At 38.2% G+C, this 19489-nt stretch overlaps 1 protein-coding gene across 7 annotated transcripts in view; it reads right to left on the reverse strand.

Moving 5' to 3' along the window:
• The window catches only part of NDEL1 (nudE neurodevelopment protein 1 like 1), a 94945-nt gene that overhangs the window by 36598 nt on the left and 38858 nt on the right, over window positions 1–19489 (reverse strand). For all 7 annotated transcript variants that reach the window (XM_036767257.1, XM_036767261.1, XM_036767260.1 and 4 more), the window contains 3 exons: window positions 16415–16512; window positions 4659–4812; window positions 2753–2901 (listed from right to left, as the gene is read on the reverse strand). In XM_036767257.1, coding sequence (XP_036623152.1) covers window positions 2753–2901; window positions 4659–4812; window positions 16415–16500 — 389 coding nt within the window. In that variant the 5' untranslated portion in view covers window positions 16501–16512. The remainder of the gene's footprint in view (window positions 1–2752; window positions 2902–4658; window positions 4813–16414; window positions 16513–19489) is intronic.

A 19489-nucleotide genomic window follows, 5' to 3' on the forward strand; every position in this document is an offset into this window, starting at 1 on the left:
ATGGCAACAACCAGGACCATCTCAAGCTGTTTAAAAAGGAGGTGGTGAATTAACAGGCAGGTATGGCACAAGAAGATCACACTCTTCATGGAGGGGTATGTATGAATTCCTAACACCGCCCCCACCATCATCACCAGTTTCTATAAAGTACAGATGCTTCACTCATTTGTGAGGGATCCCCAAGATAAACCTGGATAAACAAAACCATTCAGATTGCTCAGGATATCGTCAAAGGCATGGAGTATCCTATACACCAAGGACATCACACAAAGACCTGAAATCCAAGAACATCTTCTATGACAATGGTAAAGTGGTCATCACAGACTTCAAGCTGTTTGGGATCTCTGGTAAGGTCCAGGAAGACAGGTAGGAAAACAAACTGAAGCTGCCACATAACTGATGATGCTATCTGGCCCCAGAAATTGTTTCGGAGATGACCCCTGGGAAAGATGAAGACAAGCCACCCTTTTCCAGCACAATTGATGCTTATGCCTTTGGGATGGTTTGGTATGAGCTACAAGCAAGAGACTGGCCTTTTAGGACCCAAGCTGCAGAGGCCCTGATTTGGCAGAATAGAATCAGGGAATGTATTGAGAAGTCCTGGCATAAATCAGCTTGGGAAAGAAGTCACTGAGATCTTGTCAGTTTGTTGGGGCTTCAACTTGAGAAGAGACCTGGCTTTCCCTTGCTGATGGAAATGCTGGAAAAATTGCCCAAACTGAACCAAAGCCTCTCTCACCCAGTCCATGTCTGAAAATTGGCTGAGTTGTAACTTTCGGAGCTGCCTGGCATGTCTCCTTGGCTTTTTCCCCTCCTTTAATCAACTTCTCAGCTAAAAACAGCTGTCTACTGACTAAAATGCAAACCTGGATTTTTTTCATTAACCAGGGGATCTAATCTCCACCTGCTAATCTCTTCTCTGAAAATATCTTTAATCTTTCCTTAAAAAAAAGAATCACAAATAAATGAATTCAATAGCCAGGGTGTGATAAACAAGTTACCTAAGGAAAAACTCCCTATCTGACAAGAATTGTTAAGGCAAAGTAGAAAAATGACTAAGTGACCTGAAAATAAAAGGCTATGTTATTAAAAAAAAAGTTAGAAGAGAACTAAATCAGGTACTTTTCACAGCTATTTCTATGGCAGGGGTTCTTAGCTTCAGGTCCACTGACTCCCAAGGTGTCTACAGAAAGATAGATTTCAGAGGGTTCCTAAACCTGGATGAGAAAAAAAAAAACTCCATTTTCATTTAAGCATAATTGGTTTATCTCATAACCTTATGCATTTTATGCATTTGAAAATATTCTGAAAAAAGGGTTCACAGAGTTCATCAGATTGTCAAAGGTCTATGACACAAAAAAATTAAGGTCCTGGTCCAGGGGGGCAAACTCTTAACCAAATAAGGGGATAGAGGCAATAACAAAAGATGAAAAGATGATTTCAATTAAATGAAAATGAAAAGCTTTTGCATGAGCAAAATCAATTCACCTAAGAAGGAAAATAGTCAACTGAGAAAAAAAAATTTTGGCATCAAATAAATAGGTCTGATAACCAATTCTAACCCTAATTCTGAGATGGAGGCAAAGCTATGGGCATGCAACATAGCATATAATGTAAGATTTTTTTTTATTTGTCGGTTAATTTTACTGAACTTTTTTTTCTCTTTTAATTCTTCACTATAAGAAGCGGCTTTCTGGGAAGAGGAAAAAAAAGATATATTAGAAATTTAAAGTGATATAAAAACAAAAAGTATTAAGGAGGTTATAATACGGCTACATAATTGTCTCTTTTTCCTGCTTTACTAAGAAGCAAAAAAAAAGACAAAAAGGAAGTAAAAACGAGTGACCTAGAATACTATGAAAGCCTACTAAACTTGTCCTCATTAGCTCTACCAGGTTAAGCAAAATGAATAGGTTGATTACAGGCATGATGAAGAAAATTCTAGAATCACACTCAATACATAGAAATGCACTCACTATAAGAGGTATGTGGGAACTGAGGTTAATAGCAGATTCCAAGCCCCCACCTCATAGCCATTCCAAGATAGTAGTACAAGTGGTGAGGGAATTGTTCCTAAAGATGACATTGTGGCACAGGGATAGGCAGCTATTACAGGAGGAGAAGAGATGCCATCATGTAACAGTATAGATGTGTGGACCCCACTGCCCCTAGTTTTAGAGGCAGCACAAGGCTGGTGGTTCAAATGTGCACAGAATATTCATGCAGAGCCACTCAGGGCTCAGACAAAGAGCTGACATGGCATTAATAAGAGACTGTCCCATCATAACCAGTGGATGAGGCAGCAAGGTACAGTGGGATAGTGTGTACCACTGAAATGAGGGTATTCTCTGAACTCCCTAAAAAAGAAATGAAAACTGAGAGGGGAAGGGAACCAGGAAACTTAATTCTAATTGTGTCATCATAAAAATGACTGGGGCTAGAGATGCCAGATTATTAGCTCAGTTAAGTCTACATATATGTACCCTGAAGGCTGGGGCTGAACCAATCGAACCAGGTGTTACCTGCTCACAAAGAAATATATTCATTAATAGAAAATGCAATTGTGGACACTATTTAAATTGCTATTTTTCTTTCTTTCTTTCTTGCTACACAGATTGTTGGATTTGAGCAAGTTAAATGAGCAAAAGCTGCAACTCCCTTCTAGATAGCAGGGAAAAAGGGGACCATAGGCAAAGATTTTATCTACAATATCCATATTTGGGTAAAAAAAATTAAAATGTATGTTACCTACCTTTTTGCTCGCTCCAGGTCATCATTGGCCTGCTCCAGCTCTCTTACATACTTATGTAATTGTTCTTTAATGGCTCGTGTCTGACTCAAATCATCTTCCAAAACAGAGACCTGCTTATAACTCTGTGCATACTGATGTTCTAGTTTCTCCTAAAAGTAAGAGTAAGTGTAGGGACTAGTACTATGGCATTGGTATTTAGTTTTCCTGTAATTTGATTGGGAAAAAAATTAAATTGGAACATAATTTTGATAATATGGTATGTCACCTTTCCAATATTTAAAAGTCAAATCATATACACATTTTAGATGCACTGATTCATAAAAATTTAAATATAAATTCCAAATGTACTTGTGTAATCAAGTAAATCAGATTCACTGACATTGCCACCAACTATCCTGACACCCAACCCAAAAAGGAAGCCTGATAATGAGCTCTCTGAAGAGTCAAAGTCAACTAATGTGATTCCATTGCCTCAAAAATTTAGAAGGACATTGACAACCTCCTAAATGACAGCAGCTGTAGATGACTAATAGAAAATTTTATATAAATTCAATGTATAGACTGAATATGAACATGAGTTTAACTTTATCCAGTCTATGGTAAATTCAGAATACACTACCACCAAATAACTGAATTTCTTCCAAAACAAAGGACTCAGAACATGAATGTAAGTTTAAGTACTTTGAAGTACTATGGAAAAAGTTAGCACTGATCTCTCAAGAATAATCCCATAATCAAATATCAAAGGAGACTTATAGGTATAGCTAGGAAATTGATACCTACCTCCAAAATAAAGAATTATACTTCTAAATATGAGATCTTTCAAATTATTTTGGTTTTAGCTCAGACCTAAGACTTCATTAGTATAGGGAACTCATAGTGTAAACACTCTCAACCAACCTTATCTATAATTTATATTTTAGAAAGCTACCTGGGGTCACTGCCCCTACTCACACAGCTAGTATGTCTCAGAAACAAGAATGGGCTCAGTGCCTCTTGATTCCAAGAGCAGCCATTTATCGAACAAACCATGCTGCCTCTTAAAGACACAATACAAAAATCTTCATAATCCTATGGGGGAAAAACTATTTTAAAAATCGATTTTCAGTTTCTTTCCCCACGCACTATTATAGAGGCAGTGTAGATGAGAAATCTGGGCTTGGAGGCAGGAAGACCTAGGTTCAAGTACTGCCTATGTTACTTAGTAGTTGTGCAAATCATTAAAATTCTCTCAAAGTTTAAGTTTGCACATCTATAAAATGAAGAGGTTAGACTACAGGCCCTTCTTGCTTCTTCACATATGGTTTTATGGCCAAACAACTCTCTAAGCTTCACCTACCGTGTCACAGACTTAGCCTGCACTCTGTTAGTGCACGGACCACACTGACCCAACTGTAGTTTTTCTATTGCTCTCTTTCCTGTCCTCTTAGCTTTCACTTTAGCTCTTTAGGATAATGAAAGCAGTATTTAAAAGCATGGTTCTGGGCACATAATAAATACACTAAATAAATGGTTGTCGTTACTGTTGTTCAGTCATTTCGGTGACCCCATTTGGGGTTTTCTTGGCAAAGATACTGAGATGGTTTGCCATTTCCTTCTCCAACTCATTTTTCAGATGAGGAAACCGAGGCAAACAGGATTAAGTGATGTGCCCAGGGTCACACTGAAAATAAGTGTCTAAAGCTGTATTTGAAGTCAGGTCTTCCTAACTCTAGGCTCAGAGCTCAATCCCCTATGCCACCTACCTGCCACTTATAAATGCAATAAATTCATTTATTCATTCATTTTCATTTACTGAATAGAGATCTGTTTCAAAAGCCAGTAAGCACATCACATTATGTTTCTCACTAAAATAAAAAATTAAATAACTATATAAAGTTGATCTTATAACGAGATGTTCAAATACCTTTAATGCTTCTACTTCATATTTCAATCTTTGGTTATCAGCTTGTAAGTCTCTATTTCTTTGTTCAGCCTGAACTAGCTGAGCCTCCAATTCTGCTTCTAATTCTCTGCTTCCTTCTTGGAATTCAACCAGCTCTTCCTGTGCTTCCTGAAAACTATTTGAGAACAGAGAAAGAAGAATTAAATTTTATGTTGTATCACAAAGATTTAACCACTTGAACACTATTTTATTTAAGTAAAAAACATGCACTCAACAGACATATTAAGTGATTAGTATGTGCAACGAATTTTAATAAGCACTAGGGGAGAGACAAAGACAAATTAAGACATAATCCCTGCCCTCAAGGAGGGGTTAAACCTAGTGGAGATGAGAACACAAATACATAAATTACAACATAAGCACATAATAAATGAACGTGGTAGAATGAGATGGCACAATAGAACCCACATCCTCTTCAAAAATAGCAACAAAAACATCAAAACAAAAAAATGTGGTGTTACCAAAAAACAAACAAACCAAACCATCTTAAAAGAAAATAATCTCTTAAAAAAAAGAAAAGGGATGTAAGAATTTTCCTTTGGGGGGGGGCGGAGCCAAGATGGCAGCTGGAAAGCAGGGACTCGCCTAAAGCTCTCCCCCAGGACCCTCCAAACACCTATAAAAAATGGCTCTGAACAAATTCTAGAGCTGCAGGACCCACGAAATAGCACAGGGAAGCAGGGCTTCAGCCCAGAACAGCCTGGATGGTTACTGGGTAGGGTCTATCGCACAGAGCAGAGTGGAGCAGAGCCCAGCGTGGGCTGTGCCCAGATGAACCAGACTGGGAGCCGGGTGAAACAGGCCATAGCACCCTGAATCAGTGAGCTGTGACAGTTACCAGACTTCTCAACCCGCAAACACCAAAGACAACAGAGAAGGTTAGTGGGGAAAACTGCGGGGACAGAGTGAAGGAAGTTCCTGGTTTGGACACCACCCCGGGGGCAGCGGAGGTGATGTACCTCCGAGGCTGCTTACAGAGCTACAGCTACAGTTGCTTCTCACCCCAGGCCCACCTGGTGGGAGGAATTAAATGGCAGATCAGAGCAGGAGTGCAGAGCCTGCTTAGATCTGAGTCGCAGTCCGGGCTGGCGGTTCTTGGGGGAAGAGGAGCGCTGGTGTGGCAGAGCTGGCTGTATAGAAGTAGCTCTGAAAACAACAGCGCAGCCCCTCAAGCTTGGGACAAAGCATTCTCCACTCTACAAGCAGTCATACCCTGATGAAAAGCTCAAGGGTCAAGTAAGTTGGCTGGGAACATGGTCAGGCAATGAAAACACGCTCAGATTCAGTCTCAGACTTTGGATTCTTTCTTTGGTGACAAAAAAGACCAAAACATACAGACAGAAGAAGTCAACAAAGTCACAAGAGCCTACTTCAAAAGCCTCCAAGAAAAAGATAAACTGGTCTCAGGCCATGGAAGAGCTCAAAAAGGATTTGGAAAAGCAAGTTAGAGAAGTAGAGGAAAAATTGGGAAGAGAAATGAGAATGATGAGAGAAAACCATGAAAAACAAGTCAATGACTTGCTAAAGGAGAACCAAAAAAAATACTGAAAAAATACCAAAGAAAACAACACCTTAAAAAATAGACTAACTCGAATGGCCAAAGAGCTCCAAAAAGCCAATGAGGAGAAGAATGCCTTGAAAGGCAGAATTAGCCAAATGGAAAAGGAGGTCCAAAAGGCCACTGAAGAAAATACTACTTTAAAAACTAGATTGGAGCAAGTGGAAGCTAGTGACTTTGAGAAATCAGGATATTATAAAACAGAACCAAAGGAATGAAAAAATGGAAGACAATGTGAAATATCTCATTGGAAAAACCACTGACCTGGAAAATAGATCCAGGAGAGATAATTTAAAAATTATTAGACTACCTGAAAGCCATGATCAAAGAAAGAGCCTAGATATCATCTTTCAAGAAATTATCAAGGAGAACTGCCCTGATATTCTAGAGCCAGAGGGTCAAATAGAAATTGAAAGAATCCACCGATCACCTCCTGAAAAAGATCCCATCTCATATAAAAGTGGCAAGAAAAAGCAGTTTTGCAGGAAAGAAAGAGGGGGCAGGTGAGGGGGAATGAGTGAATCTTGTTCTCATCAGATTTGACCTGAGGAGGGAATAACATACACACTCAGTTGGGTATCTTACCCCACAGGAAAGAAGGAGGAATGAGATAAAAGGTGAAGAAAGGAGAGCAGATAGGTGGAGGAGGTAATCAAAAGCAAACACTTTTGAAAAGGGACAGGGTCAAGGGAGAAAACTGAATAAGGGGGGAAAGGATAGGAAGGAGCAAAATATAGTTAGTCTTTCACAACATGAGTATTGTGGAAGGGTTTTGCATAATGATACACATGTGGCCTATGTTAAATTGCTTGCCTTCTTAGGGAGGGTGGGTGGGGAGGGAAGAGGGGAGAAAATTTGAAACTCAAAGTTTTAAAAGCAGAGTTCAAAAAAAAAGTTTTTGCATGCAACTAGGAAATAAGATATACAGGCAATGGGGCATAGAAATCTATCTTGCCCTACAATAAAGTAAGGGAAAAAGGGATGGGGGGCAGTGGGGTGACAGAAGGGAGGTAACGGGGCAATCAGAATATATGCCATCTGAGTGGGGGGGAGGGTAGAAATGGGGAGAAAATTTGTAATTCTCACTCTTGTGGAAATCGATGCTGAAAACTAAACATATTAAATAAATTAAATAATTTTTTTAAAAAAGGAAAAGGATCAAACAGGTAAGTGAATAAAGAAAAGCTCCAACCAGATGGATATAATATGAAATAACCTGCAGCAAACATACAAGAAAGAAAAATATAATAAATTAAAGCAACACTATTCAGAATAACACAGTAGGAACATCAATGTGTAAAATAATTGTACTGATGGAAATGAAGGAAGAAATGAAAGTAGTGAAGATGAGAAGATAATGGAAATCTACTTGTAAATATCTGTGGAAAAAAATAAAACAACAGATTCGCTGAGAAATATAACTGTTCAACTCAAAATCAGAATGGTGAAATCAAGGAAGGAAACCACAGTGAAAGCTCAAAACAAACAAAAGTAAAAAATCTGGAGGAGAAAGCTTTGAGAGTTAACCAAAGAGTTATGAGACTCCCTAAAAAAATGTGATTATTGGGCAGAGACAAGATGATGAGGAGAAGGAAGAGATTCACCCAAACTGCCCTCCAAACAATGAATTCTGGGGCACCAGAACCTGCAAAAGAATGGGGGGAAACAATTTTCCAGGCCAAGACAACTTCAAAGGTCAGCAAGAAAAGTCTGTCCCACTTGGGTGAGAGTGGAACACAGTCTAGCACATGCCGTACCAGCACAGGTCAGGCCTCAGAAAAATAGCAGCAGGCTTTGGGGGTGACAGACTGTAACAGCAATTTAGATTTGAAGATCTTTCCCACCCATTAGTAGACCATGTGACCTGCTTATGTCATAGGAAGCCTGGGTCACATGTGGCAGGAGGAGATTGCTGAGGGGAAAAAGAAACTGTGCCACAGGAAATTCTGAGAGAGATTGAGATTGAGAGAAAGAGAGAGAGAGAGAGAGACAGAGACAGCTGTTAATATGCATTGTGACTGTTAGAGCTGAGGTAACGCAAGTCAGCCTCTGATAGCTGAACAGACAGTGACACCTGTGTTGTGAGTCTGCTTTTGCGAAGACCCCAGCAGGGGGTGGGGGGTGGGAGAGGTTTTGGAATGGTAAGGCTCCATGTTGTGACATTATGCATCGAATGCTTTGATGCTGTGATGGATTGGGCAGATGGCTTGTGGGATCTGGTTGTCTGGTGTCTGAATAGCTGGTTTACTTCTTCTACCTTCTATGTGGAGAGTCTCGTATACTTTGCAATACAGAACCACATAAACATTTTGACAATCATCATGTACACTGTCATCATTGCCTTACTGATACACTGACTCAGCAAAGTCATTAGGGGTTTTTGAAACTCTCAGCCCACAGACGGGAAAGGGGTCAAACAACTGGTCAGAAGGAGATTGAAGGGGTCCCTTTGCTGGCAGTGGGTACAGGACTCTGTCACATTGCCTATATGTGGATAAGGAGCACTAGCACACCAGAGCTTGCAGCTGCAGGGGAATGGGAACCCTGGTCCCTGTTCCACATGGGAAAGAGTGCTTGTGGATCACTCACAGGCTAGAGGACAGGCCAGGGGAACAGTGACCACACCTCTCCCTATATCATACCACCTTTGAAGAACTTACAGACCCCCAAAACTATCTCTGAAAGCAACAGGAATAAAGGCTTGAAGCTTGGGACAGTGGGACCCAGGGGGCAAAGACCAACTTTAACATAAAGTAAAATGTTAAGAAACAGGCTGGAAAAATGAGCAAACAAAAAAACCTAACCATAGAAAGTTACTATGGTGACAGGGAAGCTTAAAACACTAACTCAAGAAGACAACAAACTCAAAACTGCTACATCAAAAGCCTCAAAGAAAAAACATGAATTGGTCTCAGGCCCAAAAGAATTCCTGGAAGATCTCAAAATGGATTTTTAAAAATCAAATAACAGAGGTAGAGGAAAAATTGGGAAATGAAATGAGATTGTTGCAAGAAAATCATGGAAAAAAAAGAATCAAAAGTCTGGCAAAGGAAGCATAAAATATACTGAAGAAAATAACACCTTAAAAACATAATAGGCCAAATGGTAAAAGAGGCACAAAAATCCACTGAAGAGAAGAACTCCTAAAAAAACAGAATTAGCCAAGTGGAAAAGTGAAGAAATTAATTCTTTAAAAAATGGAACTGGGCAACGGAAGCTAATGACTTCGTGAGACATCAAGAAACAATAAAACAAAATCCAAAGAATGAAAAAATAGAAGACAATGTGAAATATCTCACTGGCAAAACAACTAACCTGGAAAATAGATCCAGGACCGATAATTTAAGAATTATTGGACTAACTGAAAGCCATAATCAAAAAAAGAGCCTAAACATCATCTTTCAAGAAATTATCATGGAAAACCCCCCTGATATTCTAGAACCAGAAAGTAAAATAAAAATTGAAAGAATCTACCTATCACTTCCTGAAAGAAATCCAAAAAATAAAAACTCTCAGGAATATTACAGACAAATTCCGGAGCTTCCAGGTCAAGGAGAAAATATTGCAAATAGCCAGAAAGAAACAATTCAAATATCATGCAACCATAGTTGGGACAACACAAGATTTAGCAGCTTCTACACTAAAGCAGTGGAGGGGTTGGAATATGATATTCTGGAGGGCAAAGGAGCCAGGATTACAACCTAGAATCAACTATCCAGCAAAACTGAGTATAATCCTTCAGAGGATAAATAAAACCTACATTCAGTGAACTAGAGGACTTTCAAGCACTCCTGATGAAAAGACCAGAGCTGAATAGAAAATCTGACTTTCAAATACAAGACTCAAGAGAAGTGTAAAAAGATAAATAGGAAACAGAAATCATAAGAGATTCAATAAGTTTAAACTGCTTACATTCCTGTGACACAAGGACATTTCTCAAGGTCTTTCTGAAGAACTTTGGAATTGATTTGTGATCAATGGGAGATGCTGGCAAAGGACTGCGCAGCATGGTGTACCCACGTCCAAGAAGGCGCCGTGCTCTATGAGCAAAGCAGAATCGCAGTAGCTCAAAAGAAATGTGAGATGTGCAAATTTAGAGACAACTCCACCCCAAATGTGCATATGGACTATTTGTGCCCAACCTGCGGCACAGCATTATGATCTTGTATTGGTCTGAACAGCGACAGTCAGACACATTGCACCTTGACTCCAACACAGTGGGGTCATTTTGGTCCCCTTCAAGAACAAAGAACAACAACCATTTTTAAATTTGTGCCCACTCTACCCTATAGAGTGCACATTAGTGAAAAAGTATGTCCCACAGTTACATGTAGAATAAGTTATACTGCAATTATTCCTACTTTTCCTTCTATTTTAGCAAATGTGTCTAAGAGTCTTTAAAAATCAAACATGCTGATAATAAAGGGAAAATCACTGAATTTTTTTGCTCTATTTTTTAGTATCCTTCACACAAATGGGTGCTGTATTTTACTAAATGTTTTCTTCTCCCTTTATTGATATAGCCATATACTTTTTATAAGTTTTATTAATGATTTTTTGCAGTTTTCTTAATAGTAAACCATCCTTGTACTCCAGACAGAAACTCAACTTAGTCATAATGTTCAATTTTTAGAATGCTACATACTCTTTTCTCCAGTATTTTATTTAGTATTTTTGTATGAATATTCATTTCTGCTTCATTTCTCCTTGTTTGGAAATCAGGACCATGATTCCCTCATAGAAAGTTTATGTCCATTTCTAGTTTGTGTGGATAGGAATTGTGTGTTACTTAAATGTCTGAAAAAATCCAACTGTAAACGTGGTTGGACGTAGAATTTTTTATATAGGAATTTAGGGTTAACTCATATTCTCCTTCAAAATACAGGCTATTTTTTTGGAGGGGGGTAATTTTTGTTTCATATTTTTAGAAAAATCCATCCCTTTTCTTTAAGCTTTTAATTTTGCTGCCATATGATTCTCATTATTTCTTCTCCTAACCCAAGAGGCATTTAGGTGGTACAATGGATAGAACACTGGGTCTGGAATCAGAACGACCTGAGTTCAAATTTGGCCTCAGACACCTACTAGCTGTATGACTCTAGCCAAGTCCCTTAACTGCTAACTCAGTTTCCTCAATTGTAAAATGAGGATAACAACAGCACTTGCCTCCTGTAAGGATTGTTGGGAGAATCAAATGAAATATTTGTAAAGCACTTAGCATAGAGAGTACCTGTCAGATAGTAGGTGCTATTAATAAATGCTTCCTTCCTTCTATTTGTTGTGAATTCACCTTCTTCATTTTTTGACAATTTGGTTTCCCTCTCTTTAAAAAAATTAAATTAGCTAATGCTTTAATCAGTTTTTAGTCTTTTAAGCAAAACCAGCTGTTTTAATAACTCAATTTTCCACAAATTTTCAATTCCATTTATTTTACCCTTCCTTTTCAAAATCTCTTTTGTGTTTGTTTAGAGATTAAGAATTTGTTGGTTTTCTACTTTTACTAATTACATGCTCAAAGTATTTGTCTTTTCTACTTTATTCACATAAGTCTTCAGGGATATCAGGGTTTTTTTGTTATTTTTTTTAAACAATATCAGAGTGGGAAAGTGGCACACTCTTAGGTATAAACTGAACTATTATAACAAACAATAGAGAGAAAGCAGCAATGTTCGGTTCTTATTTTGCTTCTGTTTTCTAGCCCAAGGAGAATGATCTGTGCAGTTGAAGAAGCAGAACAAAAGCAGCAAAGAGGAAGCTGAAACCTAAGATAAGTCAGGAGACAGAGTGAGAGCACCGTGTTGTTCTCAAAAGGTTCGAATCACCCTGTCCACCTTCCCCTCTCTTGTTCCAGGATTTTCTTCTTAATAAACAAAGCAACTCTGTTCCTCCCACCTATCCTGTTTCTCTTGAACAAGTTACACCTTCCTAGAACCAAATTCCAAGTGTGCATCTGATTCCACCAAGTTTCAATGATACCTAATGAGGTCAAATTTGCCTCCTTGTATCAGAATCCCTAGTCTCCTTAACTTATTTTCTGTGTATGTTCATGGGGGGAGGGGGTGATTGCAGAGGTAGGGGGTGCCTTTGGGGGAGAGTTTAATCAGTTTTTTTTAGACACATCTAAAAGATATCCCACATGCGGATCATGTATTCAGCTCTGTGTCAGGCCTAGTCTTTGAAGCTCTAGTCCTTCTGGCATTCAGCCTAGTGATCAATGTTCCCACTGGAGAAGCACCAGGGCAATGATATATGGTATCACCAAGGCAGATTAAAAAAAAAAAGAGAAGACCAGACTAACAACAACAGTGTGTGAAAGAGACAGTGAAGAATCAAAGGATATTGAAGATGAGTCAGACAGGAGAACCAAGAGTCAATAGAGAATAATGTCACAAAAGTTGGAGATGAGAACACCTAGAAAAAGCAGGGATCAGTAAATGCCCCAAACTACAGAGAGGTCGAGCAGAGTAAGGACTATGAAAAAGCCACTGGATTTTAACAATTAAGATACTGTTGATAACCTTGGAAAGAAGTTCAGAAGTCCACTTGTACAGGTTTGAAAAGTGGGTGGGTTTCCAGTTAAGATAGCAACATGAAATATTGTGGCCAGTCTTAGATTGCCTAATACACACCATAGAAAAAATGTAAAAGTTTACCAAAAGAAACAATTATCAAGAAAACCAAAGAGAGATCACAGCAAGCTTTTCCATCCAGCACAGGAAAGCACAAGAAGATGAACAGAAGTCTACAGGTACTCTTAGCAAGGACAATCCATGAGGTAGAGAAGGAAAGCTAGCCTGATCTCCAGAAAACAGGGCCTGAAGCCAGCAGAAGCTCTGTCCTTTCCTGTCAGAGTCATGGTGGGAGAGGAGCCAGCCTCTACAGCTCAGCAAGATGGGGCCACGCACCACTGGGCTCTCCAAGATGCCTGGAGTTCATGCTCCTTTTGGAGCCACTGAAGAAAACAGTTCTCAGAACTCTTCAGAACACAAGGACCAGGATACAGAGACTGATTGAGGCTATTACCTACATTAGGCCATCAGTGGAAAAAGAAGACAGAGATAGGTGGGGCCTAGCCCCATCCACTGCATCCAGTCTCCAGAGAGGAGTGATCCAAACAGGACACGGCCATCCCATCCAAGGGGTACAGCCTGACCCTAGCACAAAATCTGCATCCTGGAATTGATACTGAAGACAGAACAAACAGAATAAAGTTCTAAATACAACAAAGAAATATTATAGGTTAAAAGATGCCCAAGAGGTAAATCCAGAAGGACAAAGTAACTCAATATGGACAAAAATAAATCCTCACAGAAACAAATGGTTTGGAAATAAAGATGTCAAGGGGAAACGAAGATTTTTAAAATAAACTGAGAGTACTTAAGGAAAACACGGGAAGGAGAAAAAACAATTTTGGAATCAGTAGAAAATCTTGCCCATGTAGTAGACTCCCAGAAAAATAGAATGTAGTGAATAGATGTATATCAAAAACTGATCTGAAAAAGAGGTTGAAGAGAGATCATTTAAAAATCAGTATGATCTTTGAAAACCACCAACAAACAAAAAAATTATAATTCCCATAAAAGAAAACTTGTCCAAATCTATAATGATTAGAGGACTATGTAAAAATAGAAAGAATCTACAAGTCACCTCCTGAAAAAAATCCCAGTTAAAACACCTAGGAATGTCTTAGCTAAAATCCAACACTTTTAGGTCAAAGAAAAGTACTGCAAGCATATAGGAAGAAAAAGTCTGAGTACCAAGTAATGACAGTCAAGATCTCATAAAGGAGAGGAAATCTTGAAAATCAATATTCCAAAGGATGAATGAAAAGGCTTAAAACTAAGAATAACTTCTCTTGCAAAACAGTATAATCCTACAGGGAAAAATAAAGGACTACTGACAAAAAAAAAAGACCAGAGCTTGTCTTTGAAACACAGATGCAGAAGTCAAGAGAAGCCTAGAAGGCAAAGAACTGGAAACAAAATAGGTGACTAGGACGGCTGAACACATTATGGCATGTGAATGAAATGAAACATTACTGTGCCGTAAGAATGATAAAAAGAACAGATTTAGAAAAATCCAGGATGACCACTCTATTTTACAGTTGAGGAAACTAAGGCAAATAGAGGCTAAGTGACTTTCCCAGGGTCATACAGATAGTACTAATCTGAGACTGAATTTGAACTCAGGTCTTCCTTATTCTAAGCCCAGTGCTCTATCTACTACACCACCTAAATAACAGACTACAGGTACAGACTGAGACACACTTTTTCAGACACTGCCAATGTGTGGATTCTGTTTTGTGTGACCATACTTATTTGTTACAAGAGAAAACTTTTGTTTCCTTTTGGTCAGGGAAGTCACTGGGGACAGTGATGACAGTTTAAAAAATTAAGAAAAAATCATTAATGAACCATTAAAAAATAGGACAAAGCAGAAGAAAATACAAAAGGGGACACAATCAGGGAAATGTTGGAAATGCCATATTAAATTTGAAAGACACCAAAAAAAAAAAACCCTACGAAGCAATAGTAGTAGATAGACATTTATGCTTTCCTAAGCAGCCCTCTTTTTCTGTCCTTTGTAAGAGGAAACTTTTGTATTTAGGTTTGTGAAGTTCATAATAAGAAAAAGGAATTTTTTTTTGAAGAGTTCAGGATCTTGATCAAAGCAATGACCAAACATGATTCCAGAAGACTGATAATGAAAGCAAGTTTCCCTCCCTCTAGGCACAGGTTAATGAACTAAAGGTGCAGAATGAAACATATTGCATGCCTGGCTAACATGAATTTGTTTTCCTGGTCTATTTGTTACAAAGGAAGGTTTTAATTTGTCTATAGACAGGATAGAATTATGTGGGGATTGGGTGGGTGGTGATAACGAAAAATGGGAGTAGCGGCCTAGGGAGTTTGAGGAGAAAATTTAGTTTAGAACAGCCAATGAGTGGAATGAGGACCCAGGTGAGGTTACAGAACCAGAATTTTTAGTGGGCCCAGCTGACAAGGTTCTATAACTTCTTCCAGCAAAGTTTAGTACCGAAGAAGCAAGAGGAAAAAGTAGATGAAAGTAGACTGAGGACTGGCAGGACCAGAATATAACACAGGAGTGCCAAAGGCAAAGAACAACTGCTCACCTAAAGGGTGACTAAAGAGACTTACTGGATGAGGTCTATTAGTGTACTGCAAATATAAACCCAGACTGGATATAAACCTAGCTCTCAGTGAAAATGCAGCTATGAGCAAGAAAAAACCCATATATAAGCAAAAAAAACCCCAGCATTCATAGCAGCACTATTTATAACAATAAACATTTGGAAACAAACCAGTCTGTCCAAAAATTAAAGAATGGCTCAATAAAATGTGGTAGATGACTGCAATGTAGTATTATGGTACCCTAAGGAGTGGTAAATATAAAGAAGTCAGAGAAACATGGGCAAACTTGTATAAGGTAAAGCAGAGCTAAAACAAATAAATAAATGTAAAGACTATAACAATGCAAATAAAGACAACATTAAAAGGCAACAAAATTCACATCAATTACAATGGATATTATTGGAACCAAACTTTCAAAGGTAAAGCACACATCATTCCTGTCCGTTAACAAATCTGTAAGATACAAAAGTGGAAAGGGCAGCTTGTACGAGGGTCTGTTTGAGTAAATAGGATGTGTCTGCTGTGTCAAAACAAAATATATCAATATATCAAAAATGTATCAATGACAAAAGAAAAAAGAAAATGTAGCCATGTCCATTATTTAATATTCACTCAACAATCAAGAAATGACAAGCATAAAAATTGTAGGGGAACTACAAAATAGTGCCTTTTCAACTACCTTTAATATTTTCTTTACTACTATTATTCACAGAATCACAGATTTATTTTATACATGAGGAAACTTGCCCAGATTAAGGGACATGTCTAAGGTGACACAAATAATAAATAACAAAGTCAGAATAACACAAGCACCCAACAAATAATACAAGCCCCAACTAAAAACATTACTTTATTATGTAATATAGACCACAACCTTCCTTCCCTCCTAACTCTGGAAATTTAACTTTAGAATTAATATGCTATTTTAAAATAACAGCAAAAAAAACAGGGCCTAGGCAGATATTCTAATTGTTACACTACTCCCTACTGCTCTTTTCAACATTTACCTTTGTTTGTATTTCAAGGAAAGTTCCTTCCAATAAGCAGTTTCCTCCTTTAAACTTGAAAAGTCTGGTATTTCCTCACCATCCATGGTCAAAATAGTCTGTAAAGACAATAACATATTAAAAAGTTTTAAGAACTAGACATAAGAAATAGGAACCACGTAAACAAATGCATTCTTTTTATAAACTCTAGAACAATAAACTCATGCTCTGGTGAAAACTGAGTATCAAAGATTCTCAGTGGAATTTTGTTACTTCTTTAGGTTGAGTCATCTATTTTTATCCTTGCTTCCCCCCTTTGCCTAGTGCCATTCAGAGACTGACAAGATCAACAGCAGTCATAAAATAAGGCACATGAAATCCTTGTAGTTGTAGTTAACAGGTTGTAGAGAGCACTATACTGTGGTAGAAACAAGGACCCTTGAAAACATTGCTTTTTGAGTCAAAAGAATTATCATGGTAGCTCCTGCTAGAGTAGTAATGCAGTTAACTCCTTGAAAAGCACTTGCCTCTGAAACCATCTGCCACCCAAGGAGCACTGCAGGGACAGCTACATACACGCAGTAGTAAAAAGTTCATTCCTTCTTTGGGTTTTACTTCTGGATTTGCAGTAAAATCTATGTCTATGCTTCATAATATGATTTTCCACGTAGCCTTCTCTTTACTTTGGTAAAGCTGGTTTTGACCAAGCTCTCTCTTTTCTTTTTTGGACTTGTGATTTCATTGATGTTGGGAACTCCATTGGTGCATTCCCTCTACCAATGTGGACCAGTAACATTTCTGTAGTATACAGTCTTAGAGGGGTGACTGGGTCATTGAAGTTAAGTAACTTGTGCCCACGGTCACATAACCAGTATATTATTTATCAGAGGCAGGACTTGAACCAAGGAATCCAGTGAAGGATCTGATAGGTAGAGAGAAGGAAAAAATTTTAGTTATTGACTTGACTGAGCCTAATCTGGGACTCAAACTGGCTTCCTAGAATTCCCAATCAAGTCCATCAAGCCTGAAGGCATAGTCTTAGGGTAAAAGACACAAATTAATCTACAACATGCAAGTCAATAATTAAGGCCAACTCAGAAAATGAAGAGTCTCAAATTAAGCTACAACTTAGGAAAAAAAAGGCACACTGAATAGGTCTAAGAGCGGTTCCATCAATTCAGAAATTAAAATTAAACTGTACATTGCTAAAATACACTCAATTTAACTTTGTCTTATCCTTTCTAGCAAATGAACAACTAAATTTCTGGGAAGCATCAAAAATAAAAGCTGAAGTAGATAGTCTTTTAAAGGTCATAACGCCTTATCTCCTTTGGTCTCTTATGAAGCCTAATAGATATTAAAGGTATTATCAAAATGGTTACATAGTAAAAGTCATAAGGGAAATTCAAACTCATCTTCCTGACACTTCCAGATCTCTTTTCATTATGCCTCTCAAATCAATTACCTGGTTCTCTAGTATTAACCATAAATATAGTCTCATCTTTTATCTACATGAAAATAATGGAACCAGGAACGTTATGAAATAATCAGTAAACAAAGGCAGTTTCTCACAAATGTTTTGACCAATTTTTTTTTACTGCTGCAATAATTGAAACATGAAATGTTACAGGCCTGAATCAGAGAAGGACAATGTTAAAAGAGAAGTATGTACAAGAGATATTGAAATATTGAAATTGAGGGAGAACTGATAGGATTTGGTAAGCTGCCTAGATACAAGTGATGAAAGAGGAAGAAGTAAGAGTATTCAAGATTTCAAACTTGGAGGACAAGAGAATAGCAGCAGCACCAATATAAGCACAGGGAAGCTAGAAGGGGAGACTATTTGGAAGGGAAGAGAAGTCCTGGTGTATCCTTTGAAGGGATACTGAAACATACAAAGTAGAATTGTCTAAAAGACAGTTGGAGATTTGGGTCTGGGGCTTACATAAGAGCTAAAACCTGGATAAACAGATTTAGAAACAATTTTCATAAAAATGAAGTCCCTATAAAACCATCAGAATGGATGAGATCTTTGATCAATCAACAAGTAGTTAGTTATTAAGCATCTACTACATGGCAGGCACTGTGACAGACATAAAGGCAAAAAAAAACAAACAGACTTTGCCCTGCTTATGTTCTATTGAGGAGAAAATGTGTGCATTAAATATATGCAAAATAGATACAAGTTAATGAGGAGAAAGGGGAGAACATTAACAGCAAGGGATATGAGGAAAGGGTTCATGTAGAAGGATTCAGTTGAGGTTAATTTTGAAGGAAACCAAGTATATTTTAAGAGGCTATCACAAGGAGGGAGTGCCATAAGGCATGGGAGATAACTAATGCAAAAGCACAGAGATGGGAAGTTTAGTGATGTATATGAGAAAGTTTGTTTTTAAAAAGGTCAGAATGACCTGAATACAAAATATGTTAGATGGAATAATATGTAATAAGGTTAAAAATACAGGTTAGAGTCAGATTGCAAAGGGAGTGACATGTTATACCTGCAATTTCAGAAAATCACTTTAGGAGCTGTGTGGAAACTGTAGTAGAGTGCAGACAGATGAGGCAGGGGAGACCACTAAGAAGACTACAGCAAAAAAACCAGGGAAGAAGCAACGACAAGGCTTTCTACTAGGGTTGTATGTGATTAAAAAGGAAGGGATAAACACCAAAGTTGTTGCAAAGGTAGAAAAAACAAGGTTTGGCAACTAACTAGCTACACAGGGTGAGTGAGAAAGAGAAAGGGGTCAACGATAATGCCAAGTTTGGAAACCTGAGTGATTAGAAGGATGGTAGTGCCCTCAACAAAAAATTGGCAAATTCAGGAGAGTTGGGGCTGAAAGCGTTAGGGAGAGAAAGCTGAATTGTCTGGACACACTGAGTTTGAGATGACCACGGGATATCCAGAAAAATGGTGGCACCATCAACAACAAGAAGGAACTTTGGAAGAGGAGTGAGTTTGGGGACGAAGATAGAGTTCAGTTCTGGACAGGTCTCTGGGACATGCAGTGTGAAATGTGCAATATACAATTGGTGATGTTGGACTGAAGCTCAGGGGACAGAGTGGGACTGGATACACAGATCTGTGAGCCATCT

Source organism: Trichosurus vulpecula, chromosome 7, assembly GCF_011100635.1.
Source record: "Trichosurus vulpecula isolate mTriVul1 chromosome 7, mTriVul1.pri, whole genome shotgun sequence".
NCBI lineage: Eukaryota > Metazoa > Chordata > Mammalia > Diprotodontia > Phalangeridae > Trichosurus > Trichosurus vulpecula.